Source organism: Strigops habroptila, chromosome 2, assembly GCF_004027225.2.
Source record: "Strigops habroptila isolate Jane chromosome 2, bStrHab1.2.pri, whole genome shotgun sequence".
Taxonomy (NCBI): domain Eukaryota; kingdom Metazoa; phylum Chordata; class Aves; order Psittaciformes; family Psittacidae; genus Strigops; species Strigops habroptila.
In genome coordinates, this window is record NC_044278.2 from 102530663 (window position 1) to 102550743 (window position 20081).

General features: G+C 41.1%; 1 protein-coding gene across 6 annotated transcripts in view; it reads left to right on the plus strand.

Annotated features, from left to right (window-relative positions):
• The window catches only part of LNX2 (ligand of numb-protein X 2), a 54934-nt gene that overhangs the window by 16808 nt on the left and 18045 nt on the right, over window positions 1-20081 (plus strand). For 2 of the 6 annotated variants that reach the window (XM_030476438.1, XM_030476436.1), the window contains exon 2: window positions 15663-16181. In XM_030476438.1, the coding sequence (XP_030332298.1) occupies window positions 15781-16181 (401 nt within the window). In that variant the 5' untranslated portion in view covers window positions 15663-15780. Of the gene's footprint in view, window positions 1-2080; window positions 2995-8488; window positions 9358-15662; window positions 16182-20081 lie in introns of those variants that run through there. The other 4 variants (XM_030476440.2, XM_030476435.1, XM_030476439.1 and 1 more) reach the window with 4 other exon arrangements.

A 20081-nucleotide genomic window follows, 5' to 3' on the forward strand; every position in this document is an offset into this window, starting at 1 on the left:
GTGTTGTTGAAGAGGGCATGGAAAAAGCCCATAAAAAGAGTTCATAAAGGTAAGACCTTTATGGTTGTCAGTGACTTTGAGGTTCTTAGGTAAAGGCATCAAATAAGTGGAGTATACAGTGACTGTATCATGGACAGTATGTTGTTCTGTCACACCATACAAAGTTAAAAATGTCATGAGTTCAAGATGTGTTTCCTCATATTTATGCAATTGCTCAGCTAAATAAACAGGACATTTTCAATTATAAGGTGCCATTACCTTTGTGTGTTCTTGTCATTTATGAAATCAGTGGGTGGTTAATTAAATTGCTCCTTTGGACTCTTCTGAAGGATGTGTATTAATTATATTTTAGTGGTGGTATGCACATTTCTCAACTTTTTAATGAGGGTAAAAGTTGCTTGCCTCTTCCTTCAGAAATACATGTTGATTTTGTTTTGTTTTGTTTTCCTTGAGGCTAGTGTAATATTTTACGGTGGGTTTTTCTTCCTTTCCAATAAAAACTCATTATTTAAGTGCTCCTTGCGACATGTGTCATCATTATTTGAAATCAGATCTTAAAATGTTAATTTTCCTGGTGCAAAGAGCTGCTAAACCTACTAAGTCTGTGCATCAAATCCCATGTTGATGGAGTGAATAAATTCCTCATTCAGGAGGCGAATAGGCTGTCTTTTAAAGACATGGATCCTGAATCTTACTACCTTCATCAGTAGTGGGAGCAGTGCTGGTGTTTGGGGGTATGGAGGGAACCTTGCAGCAGCAGTGCTGGGCAGCAGCTTTGCTTTTACCCCCTTCCTTTGCTGTGTGGCATTTCACCACACCATTTCACAGTACTGCTAAGATCCTTGTGTTAAAATGTGTGTATCTTAGCAAATGCCATTTCCAGCCATGACTTTCTTTTTATTTTAATTAATGGCATTTGTGTGCCAAAGGAAGGTGTAGTATTGCTGTGTTGGCAGAGGAATGCTGTAGCCACGATTGGTTTGTATTGGTTCTCCAGATGAAATGGTGTGTTAGAGGCAAATGCTCAAACCCGAAGAAAACACCCCAAGTCTAGCATAAATATCCTTGACATCGTCATTTTAGTGCCATTGGGAATATCTCTAGCAGAGGTCAAAAGTTTCCATAGCTCTCTCTAGGTCTTTGAAATACCATCGCAGGTTTTATCTCATGGGAAGGAGCAGAATGGTCTTTGCTTCTGACCGGATAATTTATTTAACTGGTCTGGTGGCCTCACCAGGGGTGATGTCTTGTCTAGGCCACGCAGCTCTCCTGTGAACCAGAAGGACATCAGTTCTGTTCATTACACTGTTTATCCAAGCCCGTTTTGTTTAAGGCCAAGCCAAGAATAGTCAAGAAAAAACAGTTTTGGTGCTTTTTCAGGTGGGTAATTTACTTTGCAATCATGTTTTCTCAAGTGGAGGGTGGTATAAAGACCACCCTGAAGTCTTCTGAAGCATCCACTGGGACCTCAGTCTGAACCCTTTGCAGCTGGACCATACTTGTCTACTGCTGATTTATGGTCTTGTCTGTAGGTTTAGGTTTTTCTTTCATCCACTTCATGGGACTAAGTAAGTGAAAGGAGAGGATGATGTCTTGAAGGATATGGTGGTTATCGCATTTAGCTGGCCATAGACTCTCCTGCGTGTCATTTGTTTTACATCCAATATAATGGAAAAAATAATACTTAAGTATTCAATTTGAAGTGAGGTTATTGAAGTCCAATATACTGGACTTCATAAAATCTGCTGTGGAAGAGAGTGGCTTGTAGTTTGAGTCTGCAAATACGCAGTATATCTAGTAGTCAAAATGCCAGGAAGTTAGTTAATTTGAATGAAAACCAGAATACTGTTTTGTTGGTTTTTTTTCTTTCTTTTCTCCTATTTTAAGTGACACAAACAGTAATTTCAGGATGTAGAACTGACTTTCTGCACTGAATACCCCTCCAGATACTGAATTATAAAGCTATACAGAAATTTAGAGTTTTACAGAAAGTATGTGCAGTTTCAGCATTTCCTTTTATTTTTTTTTAAACCAGAATTTTCTTAAATAGGAGAGAGGAGGAAAGAAAGATAACGTTATTTAACGCCTTTTTTTTTTTTTCTTGCAAACATTGTGTTGCTTTACATGATATTCACAGCACATGGAGAGCATGACAGATACTGTATGTTTTATAAAACCACTATGTACGTGGAGTTATTGTAAGTATTCCTGTGTGTGATACCCACACATGCTTGCCGGGTGTGCTTACAAAACTGTGATGTGCTTGATGTAGTAGCACTGTTTCATTATGCATTCATGAGAAATTGCTGGCGACATGTTAGCCTGCAGTTAATTTTAATATTAGGTTTAGGATTTGAAAAGTGTAAGAGAGTGCCTGCAGATCTTTTATGCTGGCTCCAGCTCCGGCTAGTGTTTACTGAGCCACAGCTATTAGGGCTTTGCTCGCATTTGTACGAGGTTAGGTGATTAAATGAATTTACTGCTGTAAGTAAATCAAACCCCAAGAGCTGCTTAGTGGTTATAGGAGGGGCTGGTCCTGTTTTAATTACCCACTGGTGAATTAATTTGTGTACGCTGGCATGCCGACAGCCTTTTTCCTTGAAGTTCCTTGTTGTCATGTGATATCCCCTCTTCCAGAACAACAGTATATTCTTCTTTTCCTGTATGTTGGGCAGGTAAGCTGTGTGCCCTCCTCGCCTCTGCTGGGATGGAACGGTAAGAAATGTAGACTAGAAAGGTGATGAAGGGAAGGGGCTGCCGTGCTCTGCGCTGCAGGTTTTGTAACACATCCTCGGTGCCAGCTGCTGAGGAATCGTACCTGGGTGTTTCCGGAGCTCCGCTCAGCTTTTTAAAGGCGCTGCTGTTCAGAGGCTGGGCGCCGAGTGCTTAATTGCAGGCTAGACCCTGTGACAAGAATTACAAACCAGAAACGATGCGAAGGCTTTTGATTCGGCTTGTTTCAAATGCGTAGTCTATTCTAACCCGCAGTGTAAAGTGAGTCTCTCTTCAATTAGCTGCTTTGTGCTTTATATATATATACATATGTATATTTTCATTTCTCTTTCTGAGGGTTTTTCCTAAATTGTATGGTTCTCTGATATGTTGTATTTAACAGGTTGATGCTTTGCAAAATATTGTGGCCAGGAATCTAAATTTCACTTGCATGAGTACAAAGGCTTTTTCTGGTGATTTGCGTGTGTGCATATGAATTTTTAAAGATTAAAATTTTAGCTCTGCTCAGTTGTAAAATTTAAGTTTAAAAGCACATTTCATGAATTACATGAGATTTCTGACATCTTTGTAATCAGAAGGTGAGAAAGAAGGTGAACTGAAATAAAAGGAAACATTTATGCTGATACAAGCAGAGGTCAGTGTATATTCTGGCTGATATTAAACCAACATCCTCCTTTCTCATGGCTATCTGTATTATTTATAAATGCATGAGATGTGTATTGAGAGGGTGGCTGGGAAATAAGCTCTTAAATGTGAAAGCTCTTTGGTCTCCTAGGATACGTATGTAGTAATAGTTGTACAGTTATCCATAAGGTTTTCCAGTAGGCATTCTTCCTTCCTAAGGATCCTTCCTTCGGATCCAATAGGCATCCAGGTGAACTTCCAGGTAGCCTTTATAAGCACCTTGCAAAAAAGGCTTCTCATTTCGTTGAGCGTTGTGCAGGGCATGCAAACTTATAAGTAACACAAGTCCTCTGGTTTAAGCTTTTTTAAAAACAAAAAAGGATGATTATGCTTCTGAAAAACAGGATGAAAAGCAGAACATCAGTTGTGCTTTTGTTTCTTCTTTTTACTAAATCGTTTGCTTTCAGGATTTCTTGGTAGAAAAATAGAAGCTAAGAGCTCTAGTGTGTAGGTATTTTGAAATAACTGTGCTTAAAGTTTTCAAGTGGAAATGTGAAATGTTTTCCCAGAAAAATAATTCCTGTTTCACTGTTTTTCCAGGATTTGGGGAGGGGAAGGAGGGAGAGAGAAAAATGGGAGAGCAAGTGAGGCATTAGGTCTGTCTGTTATGAGGGGTTTTAATTGAAGATTTGAAATTGTTGGTAAGGGTTCAGTGGTTTTGTTTGTGTATTTTCTTACCCTGAGCATGCTGTGTACCAGTGTTTACAGTAATTGTTTGGGACAAGGTTTTATAGCTAGTTCATTGCCTGCTTTGACCCCCTATTTGCAGCTAAATAGGAATCTTTGAGCCAAAGCATCCGCTTGGTTACAGTCACAAGTCTGAAGGGAGTCTGGAGGGCACTGGAGAACGTGGGTCTCCAGCCAGCCAGAGCCCCAGCAGACGTGCTGTTCCCAAATCCAGCATCCAAAAAAATCCATCTTGTATTGCATGCGGGAAAGCCGCTGTGATTTATTTTCGTTTAATTAGTGAAAAAAAAACCAACAACAAAGAGTCATTGTAAACCCTTTTAGCTTTACATTTACTTTCATTTAGTAGTAGGGATTGGCTGAAGCTAAAGCAACACAACATGCTTTAGCAAGAAAATAAGTATCAGTTCAGAAACTGACCTTGTTGAAACTTCATGTTCAGTTAAACCGGTCTGTATGGACAAGCAGTAAATTGCAGCTCATATATTTCCAGTTCTGAAATTTATAAAGAGAAATGTATGCAAATGGCTCCTTTTAGCCAAAGTGTGCTATATTACTGCAGTAGCTTTCTGGTATAACTTCTCGGTTCTGTGAAAGGTTTCACCTTTTCCATCTTAAAATTGTTCAGCTACGATGGCCTTTTCAGGACTCTTTCCTTTTCCCTGTATGTTTCCTTTACATTCACTAATGTATGGAGGCAGACTAGTTGCCTGGGATTTTATCGTTTCTGTGTTCTCATCCCATATGACTGATAATAAGAGACAGTGTTGCTCATAGTTAAGTCTACTGCTTTTAAACATTCTCCTGTGAATGAAAGTCTCATCATGTTCTTGACCACACTCTTGGTTTTCAGATTGCACACAAAAAGGACAGTGTGAAGGCTTTTAATTACCCTGTTTGCCCACCTCTTGCAGGTGGATTTCTAACTAATTCCTTGAATCCCTGTTGTTGCTGATGGGAGCAGAGAAGCTTGGAAGTATGTTTTTTCCAATACTCTATTCATTGCATCCTAATGCCATTGCATTAAGGTAACCTGGTCTTCTCAACACAACTGCTATTACTGCCTCTTCTGTACGAAGGGTAGGCAGGGGTCTACAGCAGCACTGGAGTCTCATCGTCTTGATACACAGCACTGCTCCCCTTTCATGAAAAAGAGATATATCCCATGGGAATGTGAGTCTTTATCTCAGAGACAGCATAATCTGTTGGGTTTGTTTGCATGGCTCCCAGTGCAGTAACAGCGTTGTCTGTGATGGTTTCTGGCTCTTGGACAACAAGCAATTTAAAAAAAAAAAAAAAAAAAGTAGTTTATAAAGTTTAAAAAAAAGTTCCATCTAAGTATCTGGCATAAAACATGTGAAAGTGTTTAGCATGGGTTAGGTTAAAAAAGTATGGAAATAAATGAGAGTTTGAATTTTTTATGTCTGTGAACCTAACCTAACTTGTTGAGAAGTCCTTGGTTTGGGAAAATGAGCATTGTGGTTAGGGAGTGCAAAGAAGATAGGTGCTCCGGAGGCTGAATCATCTGGCTCTTAGAGAACTTCTTCCAAAAGCACTGCTAATGAAGTAATACCCTTCAAAGCAAGACTGGTATTATAAGTGCTAGCTCATAAGGGTTGAATACATAGAATAAATGAGGAAGTTAAAATTGTATCATCCCCCACAAAATCTCAAATGCAAAATTTCAGTGTGCAGAGAAGAGATTGGACAGGGAGGAGGAGGAGAAGGTTGGCTCCTTCCCAATGTAGTATGCTTCTGTCAGCCTCTATTGCTGGAATCGTTTTGCCCATGGATACAGAAAAGTGGTGCCTGAAGTTAGGAATCTGAACATCCTACCTGGTCGGGCTTTTCAGCGCATCACTCCTTTCCCACTCTCTTCCCAAAATGTGGTGAACTAGAATTCCCTACTGACGTGAGTAAATGTCTTCTATATTTTGCAAATTCATGATTAAGTATTTGAGAACTGAAATGCATTTTTCTTTCTTAATGTTAGACCTTCATTTTTCTAACAACTCAGCTTTTGTTAGCTAGGCGAGCATACCAGTTGGAGCCTGGATGCCTTCCCATCCCAGCAAACTTCTCTTGACCCATCCTCCTGTTTACTTGTAGGACAAGTAGCATTTCTGAGCACTTAACCCTCTTGTACTTCTATTGGATAATTTTATTCTGGTTTATTTCTTTATATTAATATACCTGTTATATATAATTTATGCATATGGCTACCAGTTTGGTGTTTTACATACTTACTTACATGTCTTTACTATTATTTTTTTCCTTTGATTATATTTTAATTTGTACTACTCCCTTAGAAGGCCGTGATTTTCATTTGTCTGCCTTTGTTTAGGAGTCATATTTTTTTAAACAAAGAGAATGAGACTACCAAGGAAAGCAGCCAGAAATGCTGTAACAGCAGTTCAGCTCTCACTCCTCCACATTATTCATTCTGCAAGGGAGAGGTAGAAGATTGCTCCTTAATATTTAGCCCCTGTCACTCATTTGAGAATACATACCAGGACCTGTTGATCTACTGTGTGTTACAATGCATCTTTGCTAACTTTGCACTTGAATCTTAAAGGAGTGTTTTTCAACAGTGCTCCTACTGAAGTGGTTTCTTTCTGAGAGCACTAACAGGATTCAGGGCACATGCTGCAGCAGCCAAACTTTGCATCTCAGGCAGATAAATAACTGCCTGGTAAAAGCCTCCCTGTCTAATAGGAGCTCAAATTCTGCTTTTTAAATATATATATGTGTGTATGCCTATATGTATTTAGCATGCTGTCATAAACAAACAGCTGGCAACCATGATTAAGGCACAGAGAAATGTTTTAGGAAAAGTGTGGGGTTTTTCGTTGGCTTTTTTCATTCAGCAGGCATTGTCTCTTTCTTGGTGGCTGTGGAATTACAAGGGTTGAACTGGAGAATATATAATTCCTACAGCTGGACTAAAACCAAATGCAGTGCTTTCCTATTTTTTTTTTTTTTTCCCCCTCCATATTCTTTGTCTCTGTCAAATCTGTCTAACCAGACTTCATTTTACATAGTCAACGTCCACTTCCCTTTCTGAATCCTGTCTGGAGGCCCCATATCAAGTACTAGTCTGTTGTGTATGTAAAAACCTGTTTACATACAAAATATTTAAATGTTTTTTGTTTTATTTAAGATAATATTTTTATATGTAAGACTACAGCTTCTAGATCTAACATGTTCTTGTTATGTAAATTCCAGTGATGTGCAGAGCCATTTATTTTCATGATCTGTGTGCAGAGTACGTCTGAGGTACAGTACATGTAGATATAGAGAGTGTAAGCAGAAGGTCTTAAAGTTTTTATCTTCTGACAAGCATCCTACAAAATATTATGGGGGTATTTTGTATGAATATAAAAGAGCACGAGGACTGGTTGCGCTCTGCCTTTCCTGTGTGCTCAAAGCTCAGTCAGGCAGCTGGCTCTGAAAATAACCTTTTTACACAGATCAGAAAGTAAGTTCTCACTGGAAATTAGGTGGAAATTAAGTTATGTACAGCAGCAAAGAGAAACGTCTTCAGCAGAGTTAATAGGGAGAGGAACAGCCATCACCCTGAAGCGTTACAAGTGAAAGAACTTGTGGAGTTAATTCAAGTGACAGCTAGCGGGTGGCATCCTAACATCATTCCCAGGCAGAGGTAGGGACTACTCATGCATGGCAGTGCTTTCAGGCTAAGTCACCTGCTTGCCTAGGGGTGGCTGGAGCCAGCACAGCTTTCCCTGCTCCCTGGTTGCCCTGGGCTGCAGACCAAGCAGGGTAGTTGTGCAGGTGAACCAGTCACTCTGAGTGCAGTATCCCTGCTCACGAGCAAGTCATGTCTCCTGGATAATTTGGTCTGCATGTGGGTAGCCTGAGTTAAACGCTTTTGACTGTGGGCCCGAAGGCTTTTATTTTCTTTTTTGGAGACTCCCCATGTGGTGGTATTTGTTTTCTCTCATTAGGGAGAAAATAAGCAGTCTTTAGGCAGAGCAGACCAGTTTAGGGGGTTGTCTTAGCTCTTCAAGTGATGCTCCTGAGCTGCTGGAGTGCAGTTCGGCAGGTTGATGCTGGAGGCTGAAGCTGCAAACCTTCTGTCTAGACCATCCTCCATATGATTTCAGCTGTGCTGTCAGGTTTCTTCTTCTGGCCATTGGTTCTCATGGATTCCTCATAACTGATGGGCACTTGCTTCCATGGAGGACTCTGCCTGCTTTCCTGCAGAGCAAGGACAGCATGTGGCTTATCATTTATCTGAGCCATCTCTAATGCATGTCCTCTTCACTCCATCTCGCACAGTTCTTGGAAATCCTTGTTTTGAGAGAGATTGTCCTTTTTTGTTAGCTTGGTAGGAGGTAGCTTCTTTCCCCCCCCCCCCCCCATGATGTTTTTGAGCTAAAGAACTGCCTAGTAACACCATAGTTTACCTTTCAAAATAGCTTTCCACCATCACTCGGGTTGTGGTTAATGGGGGAAACCAGCTGTAACACGTTAGGCAAGGTAGCAAATGCCTGAAGGAACAGAAGGGGCTGGTGTTTCTCCCTGAAAAAAAGTTAGTCCTGTGATTTAACTACTCAGAAAGTGCTTTTATCCTTCTTTCCACCCCTCCACCCCCAGCTTCTCTCAGTCATCAAAGCCATTTTGTGATTAATCCAAATGTTGTCTCCCTGAATTTTCTCCACGCACACCCTTAGCGATGGGGGCTGGTGATACAGAAGAGCATAAAAAGGGAACATAGCTCACCGCTTCCTTCTTTATTTTCTTTGAATTGCTTCAGCTCTTTAAAATTTGAATTAATCAAATCAAATTCTCTTTGTGCATATCCAGGAATGAGCTACGTTTAATCTAGTTAAGTGTTTTCTGTTCATCCACAAAAGTCCCCATTTCACGGCAAAGTGCGCAGGGGAGGGCTTTCCAGAAGGTTTAGCATCTTGATGGACAGCTTTCTGCTGCCTTCATCTCTCCGAACAGAAAGGGTGGCACATATGGCAAGGGCTGGTGGACAGATTGCACTGCAGAAAATAACCATGGTGGATACGCAAATGTTTTACTCTTTCTTGCCTTTCTCCTCTGCTCCATCAGTGAGAAGAAAGCCTCGCTAATTGCCTCCTTATGTGGATTTTTGGCTTTTGGGGTACTTTTTTTGCTCTCTCTGGGTATAAAAACCCACCTGTTACAGCAGCAGGAATGGGGTATAGCTTTTGTTATTCTCTTTGCACGAGGAAAGAAATTTGTCTTTGGCTCTACTGACAGGTAAGTGTGGATTATTTTCACTTCCATTTCATTTTGTTCTATTTATTTTTTTCACTGCTGCAAAAATCCTGAAATGGGTTTAGGAGCTCGAAGGAGGTTTCATGCAGATTTTTTCCGTATGCTCAGGCTTCAAAGTTGCAAACCTGCTTGGTTGATGAGAGACTTGGGAGCATCTCAAGCACCTAGGCAGTTGTCTCATAGTTGGGGGGTTTCTGTGGGGTGGCTTCTGACACCAAGCAAGGTTAGCCTCCAGAAATAGGGCCTTCTCTTTCCACTTAGCAGAAAATCGAATGTACCTGCAGAAAATCAAATGTACCCACAGAAAATGGATCTTCTCGCAAATTGTAAAGACAGCCCCTGCCTTTGTGGGGGAACAGGATGGCATAGAAGGGCAAATACGTGTGAGTGAGGCTTTGAGTTGGGGGTAGCAGTGACTGCCGTGCCTGCAGAGGAAAGGGTATAAGTTCACGTTCTTTCTTCTCCAGGGTTCAGGCTTTCTGCAGGCCAGGAGAGTGGCCTGGCCATCCAAACCTGGGTGGCTCTTGTCTAGCTTGGCTTGTGTGTCTGTCTTCTTCCTTTTAGAATGCTCCTGTTGTTTAGTAACAATATGCAAAATTTAATCTTTAGGTGCGTAAATGTATCTTCATTAAAGATTCATACTCTTGTCTCTTTTTCTTCTATTCTGAGATGATCTATCAGATGGGACTCTGTATTTTTTATAAAGAATGGATATTTCATTGCAGAGACCTCCATAGGGTCACAGTCCTCATCTTCCCTGTTCAAGACCGATTTGACTATAGTAAAGCTATTTTAATCTCCTGGTCCCAAAATAGAAGCTATTCCATTTGTGTCGTAGGAAATGGCTGCAGGATGATCTTTGCATGTTTGAACAAAACCTTCTGTCCACTTATTTTATCGCTGGGCACTGTATCCTTCTCTTTCCCCCCATCACCCCCTGATGTTGAGCATCCCTGGGTTTGAGGTGCTGGTTCTGGGAGGTGGACATCATCGATCTTCTCTTCTGAGTTGGATGGTCTTGTGCTTCCCCTCTGTTTACGTCTCTTCGCTCCCTGGTGAGATGGTTGCTCGGACCCCTTACATTTCGGGGCGCAGGGTAGGGCAGAGGTTCTTTGTGCGGGCCCTCACACTGGGCCACGTCTCTCGCACATGCCGATCTATAGCTGCGGCCCTTAATATTGTGGCAGTAATTAAAGCTCATAGCCCCCTGTTGCCACGGAAACGCAGCACTCCACAAATACCGAACACAACTTACGGTCCTGTTAATTTTCCCAAACACTGCTTATTCACCAGATTTAAGCAGGGGTTTGTTTCGCAGCCTTGAAAAATGCCGTACTCCAGGAATACCCAGCGAGGGGAGTGCACATGCACATCTGTTTTAAGATACTGCATGTAAAACCCCGCATCCGTGGGGTGGGGAAGGAGAACCATCACCTGCGACCTGTTGCCTTTGCAGTGATGGTGCCACATCAACATCTGGTGTAAGGCTGATGCCTTGGCTGGGTGGACATTGCTTTGATGGAGCAGGACAAGCACAGAAGCAAAAACAGGCTGCAGAGAGATGGTTTTACTGCAAGCGTAGTGTTGCCTGGTTGTGGTTCAGTGGAACAAAGTTACTATTCAGGCAAAATATTATTTAGTTTGAATATAGAAATTCCATTCATTCTGCTGAATGACTTAAGAAAACATGGAAAAGAGTTGCTCATTGGCACATGAAATAGGCGTATTGGATAACTGGCATGTGGTGACAGTGTGGCTGCAGCATTAGCAGAAATCTGTCCCAGTTTAGTTGCTGTTCTCTGCCCATCTCTTATAGTCTTTTTCCTGACTTTGAGCTGCCAGATGCCATTTTTTGACAACACTATCAGTTGTTTGCATTTTCAAAAGACAAAGAGTCTTAACAGGATTGCTGTCTCCTAAACTTGGACTAGAATCGAATTGGGGTTTGGTGTTTGAAGACAGCGCAGCCCTCAGATATCGGTATAATTAACATGGATATTGTAAAGTCAATACAAGTTGCTAGTTCTGCTTCACTTGTTTGCTGTATGGCTTTGATATTAAAGCAGAGATTGTATCTAATTAGCTAGGTCACGCTTATTGGAAAATGTGGAATAACACTTTTCCCCTCTAGTGCTGTGCGCCAGCTATTTATTCTCATCATGTTTTTTATTACAGTTTCTGCTGTCTTTTATTCTTGCACTTGAGCTAGGGTCTGCTTTGAAAACAGTTATGAATCATCAGTCTGATGCTGTAATTCCTGTGAAGGATACTGGACTGGGAGCTAAGGGCTACTGTTTAATTGGTTATGATGGGTTTTAAGCAGTGTATGTAGCCACTCCGTAGTTTCCCTCTCCTGGGGCTTGCATTGATCCACTCCTGGCTGCTAAGAGATCCTGTTCACAGCCCTGGTGTTTGGACAAGGCAAGGGGATTTGAGTACCCTGAGATCGTTCCTGGCTGGCATGGGAGCTCAGGTGCTGTGGCCATGGAGAACGCACCTCAGAGATCCTGTGACATTTTAAAACTAAGCCAACCTTTTCTGAAATCCGGGATGATGACTGTACTGTTGTTTAGAGTTATTGATCCATATATGCTATGTGTTGCCTTACAAGTACAAATCTAACTGGCCAGAAATGGACTGCCTGAGTTTAAGGGTCATATGAAACCTCCACCGTAGCTGTTACAACTTCTTTCCATGCCCTTGCTTTCTCCCCTGTGGAGGGTAAGAAAGAGATATGATGAGGCATGCCTCTGCCTCTGGGATGAGAAGCAGCCAGCACCCAGTGGCCTTGAATTGAGAGGAAGTACAGGTGGACATTTTCTCATCTGCAATTGGTTTAAGCTACACAATGGAAATTAAACATTGATTTGGTGCTTAGATAAATCTTGGTGGGAAAATGTCCATTCTGGCATAAAGAGCTGTTATCCACAGAACTGAGAGATCTGCATCCCAGGTGTTTTGGGATAAGGAAGACCAGAGTCGAGCAAAGGAACAGGGGTGTCATTCATCAGAGGGTGTTCCTTTGACCTTTGATTTTGATTGAGGAAATTGCAGAGGGTAGTAAACAAAATAGGAAATTGTGGTATATTAAAGATAATTTTTGGAGAGATTAGTTTGCGAGACAGGTTGTTTGCTTCTGGGGTATAGTCAGAGTTTTTGGTAAAATTTTGAACAGTCACTTATGGGCTCTAAATCTCTGGGATTTGAATAAAAGAATTTAGAAATAGATTACTTAAATCTCTGAGATCATTCATTGCAGAATACATATTTCCATTAACTTCAAACTGAAACCAGTGTTAATTATTTGTGACTTATATATAAAAAAGACAACCATAGCAAAAAAGGCCAAGTTACTGCTACAATTCCGGTTTACCTGTGCTTTGGGGTTTTTTTCCTTCAGTGCCCATTCAGACAGAAGGAATAAACATCGTGAATCCTGATGTAGGTATAAAGCCTGACATCTTATGCTTCTGTAAAAATGTGTCAAGCTTCTCCAAAGAGTATTGAATCAATAAGTCAGAGCTGGCAGAGGCCTAAGGACAAGGCTGGCTCTTCCAGCCTAAAATTGCTCTCATGCACACTCCATTTCAAAAAATAAAATAAGAATTTGCACAGTTGGGTGTCCAGTCTTGCCCAGTTCCCGAGTGGATTGTGATTTAAAACTGAAAGTGTGGCACCACCTGTACTGTTTGGCTGTTGTAATGAAGTCCCGGGAGAATTATTTCCTAGGGAATTATATGACTTGAATAACAGGCCTGGCTGGCTCATTTACTCTCTTTATATTTTTAATAGTTCTGACTATTTTTCCTGTTTACAGCTTTCTTGAGATGATATCGTCCTGTGGAGCTGCGGTGATAAGAGATACAGAACATAATATAAGGGATGCATAAAGAGAGTTGAAGTAGGGTATTATAAATGGCAGTGCTCCAGTATTGTGGGTTTCAGGGATATAGTTCTTCACATCAGTGAAATGTCTGCCATCCCAGTTGTTGCTCAGACCGTAGATACTGTGTTTGTGAACTTTGTAAATCAGTTGATGTTTTGTACTGGGAACAGCCTGTAAAAAGGCTTGGCAATACAAATCCTGGTGACTGATTCCTCAGTTCAAATGCAGCACAGCAGTGAAGGAAGCAGACAGCAGTGTGAAAGTGGGGGAATCTTGATGGGCTTTTTTTGGGTGATGGTAGCGGGTGGGTTGTTTGTTAGTTTTTTAATCTTCATGTTGTAATCCATGATCTATTTCTCCTGCAGCTTAGCAGGCAGTGAGGTGGTGGAAGGGTGATCATGTCAGTTGCGGAAGAAGTGGTAGGATTAGTTTACATAGTATTTATTGATGTTTAAGCTAACAGGGCACTGGTGGCCTTCGGGGCAGCTGAAGGTTGTGCCAACCACCAGCAGAAACAGCCTGTCCCTGGCCTGAAGTGGGACCTCTGCAGCAAAGCAAAGCTGAGGGCACTTGTCCCTGCACTGGGGATGTGTTCCTCTCCTGGTGTTCTATAAGCAGCAAAATAATTTGGTAAAGTCACAAATTAACGCAGTGTTTTTCTAGAGCATTTATCTGATTTATGTTGCATTACATAAAGAACAGCCATTAGATGGGTCTCATCCCTTCTGCGTTAATCCAGTAGCATGAAGGCAGAGTGAGAGCGCTGTGGGTTGAGCACGAGGGCACCCTGCGCTGCTCTCCTTATCTGCTCTCCAATCTTTGAACTCTTACATAATACATTTAAAACTGGGTTTTTCGTAATCTCTCTTGGAGTCTCATTTTGCATTCTTAGTCTCTAGTAACAAAGAACTGCTGTGCTTTTCCCTCATGGAAATCCTTTCCAGAAGGTGCACATTATCTCCTACAAGTCAGGACAACGATGAGCATCAATTTCCACAGCAGAATAGAATCCTGGATTACAAATTACTATTTAATCCTTTTTGCGTCAAAGGATATAATAATCCTTGTAAAATGTGCTCTAAGTCTTGTGCTTGGCTGTATGAGGTTAAGGCGCAAAAAACAAACCAGGGGTTCTCTTAAAAAGTAAGACCTAGTGAAATGCATGTGTTCCACATGAATTTCAGAATATATTTATGACTACATTTCAGCAGCTAAAAATAAAAACGATGCGCTGGTACCTAGACTAGCAGTTTTCATTGCTCCGTATGTTTGCTACTACTCTGGGAGAATACAGTAAGTGTCTGTGATGAGTGTTGTTTGCTCAATTGCAAGAAAGAATTTAGACACGAAGTAAGCATTGCTCAGATTAGATTTCTCTTTTTATCCCCCACTGATGAGAACATTTACCAAAACTAACAAATGAGGAGGTCTCTTAAGAATGTGAGGAAAAACTGTTTCATTTTCTAAATCATTATGTTAGGAGTTTCAAGCAATGTGATTTTGTAAGGGAGAGAAGGGTAAATAAGGTTGGGAGGGGTAAGGATTTAGTGTTTGAAATTGCAGATGGTGGCTGCAGAGTTTCCTGACCACACAGCTATTTTAAGAGGGGCAAAGTTTAGTAACTTACAAAGTTTAGAAAATAAACCCCACAGTGAAAGACCTACAGTCGTTTGACTGACATGATTGTCGTCACATGCAGTATGTTGTCATTTTGTTAGATAACAAGTAAAATAGGTTAGTTGTTAGGAACCAGTAGCTTCATATGATTAGTTTATTCCATATTTTTATTATGGGTCTCAGTACTAAATCAAATGTGGCATATTGGATAGAATCAGTCCCTCTTTCTGTGAAAACTGGAAGTGGTGACATATATGCAATATTACTAATGGAACAAACAGGGTAAGCAGTTTGTTGCTGTTATTTTTAATGCATTGTATTTAGAACTTTAACATGTAATATTCTACATTAATAGTCAAAATCCCAAGAAGAGACTAGGACCAGATTAAAATCATAATCTCATAGTAAAGAACACATTTAATTACTTAGTCATATAGTCATTGTTGCACAATAGGGTATTTTTTCACTAGATGCTAATTGCACACTTCTACTGTGACATTGCATAATGCGGTGTCCTTGCTGTCACAAACTGGTCATCTTGCAGGTGAAGACTGTGCAGTGCAGCAGCTGTTAGGAAGCCATAAAACCTTTATGTTGTAAAAGGAAAAATACTAATAGATTTTTTTTGTTGCTTTCTTCTGTGACAAATTTACACAAAATAAGGATATTCTTTTAATGTATCTAGCTGTTGTGTTTTGGTAAACCCAGATGAAGTCAAAAGTTCTGACAAGAACTTCCATAATTAATGAAAAATGAATAATTCTTATTTCTTTATTTGTTGCAGAAAATGACACTTTACTGAAGAGCGTAAGTCACCCTGGAAGAAGTTCCTTCCGTCTGAGCTTTACGTGAACAACTCCATTTTACGAGGAGGAGGATCTGTCAGCCGCCTTAGCTCTACAATGGGGACTACAGGTGACGACATGGCTTCAGTGGAGCAGAATGCCTCCTTGAACCCTCTGTGCTTCGAGTGTGGCCAGCAGCACTGGACAAGGGAGAACCACCTCTACAACTACCAGAATGAAGTGGATGATGACTTGGTCTGCCACATTTGCCTTCAGCCCTTGTTGCAGCCGTTGGACACTCCCTGTGGACACACTTTCTGCTACAAGTGCCTAAGGAACTTTCTGCAGGAGAAGGATTTCTGCCCGCTGGATCGAAAAAGACTGCATTTTAAACTCTGCAAAAAATCCAGCATTCTTGTTCATAAACTGTTAGACAAGCTGTTTGTTTTGTGCCCCTTCTCTTCTGTGTGTCAGGAAGTCATGCAGCGATGTGACCTGGCAGCACATCTCAAAAACAGGTGAGTGGTTCAGATGCTTGCATTGCATATTTCTTACATGCTTGGTAGGCCAGTTTGTGTAGCAATAGGAATTGGAGGCAAGAGGGAGGAGAGGGTTGTTGGTGGTTTTTAAATTCACGGTAGAAGACCGTAGGAAATGATCATAGAATCATAGAATGGTTAGGGTTGGAAAGGACCTTAAGATCATCTAGTTCCAACCTGATCAGTCTGTAACTGCACAACTAGAGCACTGGATCCCCTTCTGGACATCACGCCAGAAATAGTGCAGAACACTTGGAGATAGCCATGGGGAGAACAACATCAGAGGGCTCAAAAACGTGGTTTGACAGGAAAAGTTACAGAAAACGGGAGCTGTTTATGGTAGAAAAAAAAAAAGCTGAGGGAGGGGGAAAATGAGATGTACAAACTCTGCCTGCAAAGAGGAAGGAAATAGTGCAATAGGAACAAATGAGATTTAGTTCGGATTTTAAGAAAAAAAGCTTTATAATGGTCTGGCACTGGCATGGATTGCTTGGGTGGTGGCTGTATATTCCCCACTTCCGGAAGTGTTCATAAGCATGTTAAACCAGGCTTTATCAGGAACAGTTACAGCAGAATTGATTCTGCTTTTAGGTAGGTAGATGGAGACAAGGTATCTCTGAAGACTTCTCCAGGACCTATTTGTTTTTAAAAAATACCTGTTTACTGAACAGGTTAAGGGTATGTCCTGCAAGCATGATGTAGTTTCCAGGGGTTTTTGTTTGGTTGTTTTGACTGCTTATAGAACACTTCCAACACCCTGTTAATTCAGTGGAAACTCATCACTTCACACCAGTGGGAAGTTTTCGTGCAGCTTTAGTGAGTGTTTTTGTGTCAGAGAGATACGTTCCAATGTTACCTGCACCTAAATGTTTAGGACCTGATTTTGAACAGTTAATAATTTTATATTCCTTATGCTATGCTGTCCTACCCTAAATATTTAAATATTGAAAGGAGGCCATTATAGAAAGAGGGAAATAGGATTATTATAAGGTGGGACCAGATTTTCCTATGGTTCTCTACTCTGAAGCCACCTGGCTCTTGCAGGCTTCTCATATAGTTGGGTGTGAAAGAGAAATGTGCAACAAACCCACTCTTCTTTTCTTCTGCTTTTTCCTGAGTCTACTCTGATTCCCAAACCAGATAACTCCTAGTGCCTCCTTTTCTTTTTTTTTTTTCCTTTCTTTTTGCTGGCAAAATTAAAACCAAGACCCAAACACTTCACTTTCCAAAGCAGTACTTGTTTTACTTTGAATTGCAGCTGTAAATCTTGCCAGAATTACTGCGTAAGGTCACTTTGCTGGCAAAGTTTTATGAGCAACAGCAAAGGCATTCGGGTTGCTTCTCTGCAGTCTTTGCTTAAGTTCAGCTCCTGCTTGGAAAATGATTTAGTGTAACTGGTTTGAAGCTATTTGGTGTGCTTGCTTTTATCAAACCTCTAGACTGGGTAGAAGCTGATGGCATGAGTTACAATGAAATCTTTCTTTTCAGTAGTCAGTGAGCAAATGTGTTTTTTGAGCCCCTACTGTTATTCCACAGAATACACTGTAAACTACATCTTAATTTTGTATGAAAGCTCTTTTTATCTGCAGAGAGGGATTGCTGCTGGTGTTCCAAGAAGTCAGCTTTTAAATGAGAAACCCAGCAGACTTGGCTGTAGAAAAAAAAATTAAATCATAAACCATTTTCTTCTCTGATATAGGTTAAGAGAAGACGAAGGTAAAAGCTTTGCTTTGTCACCATCCAGAACTGAGCAAAAACTGGTGCTGAAGGGAGGAGAGGAGGGAGTCGATGAAAATAAGCAGAGCTCATTTTACATCCCAACAACTGCCGTTTGAGTTTCCCAATGAATAACATCTCTCGGTTGCTTTAGCTGGTTGTTTCAGTATTTCTACTCTTGAGCATCTTGGTGCATGAAAGAAATTAAATAATTTCTGGAAATTCTAAAAAACATTCCTGCTTTTCTTCTCGCTCCTAGCCAGGATATTCTGGCTTTGTAGGTAGACATGAAATGCTGTTCCTGTAAGACGCATTTCGGCCCTTTTTATGCGAGTGGATTCCTGTACCCATAAAACCAATCTTCAGTGCTTGTTTTGATCCTGAGATGCCCATCTGTGTACATAACCTCTTACAAGATTTAGTCCAAAATACTCTTTATCCCAGGTATTTGGCAGAAACAGTGTTAGTGAAGGTGTGAACCTTTAGGGATTTTTTGGCACTTGTTAACTGGTACAATTGCTGTATGGTTTTACTGTTTGTCAGTAATAATAAAAATCTTCTTACATTGCAATTGGAAATGAAAAATCTCCTTTATAGATGTGCTTGAATGCCAATCTGGGCTTTGCTGCTTCGTAGGAAACATACAGGATTCTTCACTATGAGGGTGTGAGCAACTGGCACAGGTTGCCCAGAGATGTTGTGTCTGCCCCATCCCTGACATTGTTCAAGGCCAGGCTGGACTGGGCTTGGAGCAACCTGGTCGAGCGGGAGGTGTCCCTGCCCGTGGCAGGGGGGATTGGAACTGGATGAGCTTTAAAGTCCCTTCCAACCCAAATCATTTTGTAATTCTGTGATTTGGCATGTCGTGAATAATGTCTCCACCAAACAGCTACTCTCCTGGTGATGCAGTTGCATGATACCAAGCTAAAGTTGTAGTCTGTTGCAATTACTGGTTAATGTGGGGAAGAATCTGAAGTTTTTTTCTTTTGTGCCTTGTAGAGCCCTGCACAAAAGGGATTCCACTGAGCTGAGTCGGTGTGCTCAGGAGCCTGTTTACATTTCTTGGTATTAGCCTTTGAAATGATAATGAAATATCACTGGCAAAAATAAACCTCAAATCTATTTATATTTCAAGCAATGACTTTCATCAGCTGCCAGGTAACGATGTGCTCTGTGAATGAGGGTGGAGGAGGACCTGGCTGTGGTTGGGAAGCTTTTGACAGAAATGGGACACTTCCAGGGCTGATTTTTGTTCCATCCTGGTTTCATACAGTTTGAAAAAAAAAAAAAATCCAAGGTTTGCTTTGCCAGATCCTTTGGGCTCCACAGGCCTTTTGAGCTGGCTGAGTAACAGCCACAGTGTTTTGGTAGAAGACACCCAAGTATCTGGTTCACAGAAGCAGTCCAGTAAAGCTGGACTCTGCCATTCAAGCTCAGAGGGATGGAAGCATGGTCCTCTGGCAGTGTTGGTTTTGAGTATTCATTCACCTCTGCTGAAAAATCACCACTCCTGTAGCAGAGCAGTTCAGGGACAGCAAGGATGCGCAGCTTGGGGAGGCTTTGTCCTAAACTCTTATGGATCAGTGTGGGAGAGCACATCTGCCACAGCTCCCATTAGACAAGGGGTTTCTTCTGCAGGAACATTTACCCCTTGCTGTGTTGCTGCAGAAGTGAGGGATGTTGGAGATTGCTCCTTTTATTTTTCCCTGTTGCCAGGGCTAAGATCTGGGGGAGTGTGAGGCTAACCCATCAAGTTAAAGCATTTCAGACATTTTGAGAGAAGGGATTGCATCTCTCCTTTTCTTGGCCTTTTGGGATCTTTTTCTGAGGTTTGCATTTTGAAATGGTCAATGATAAAAACTTCCTGATGAGTTTCACGTGTATCTGTGTGTCTCTGGCCACTAGAATAAATTGAGACTGGCCAGATTTCTTTGCTGATCAGTCCCACTATGCCAGTGATATTATGTAATAAATACTACCTGGGCAAAACCAAGAAGTAGGGTCGTGTTCCGTCGTTAAAATCAAGGAAACTTTTTCACAAAGCAAAACCTTTGAAGTCATTTTCATCTTTTATGCTTGCACTTTCTTAACTTTGAAGAACAAGATGACCATCAGTGTCTTTGGGGAAAGCCCCAAGAAATGTTTTCTTAAACATGTAATTTC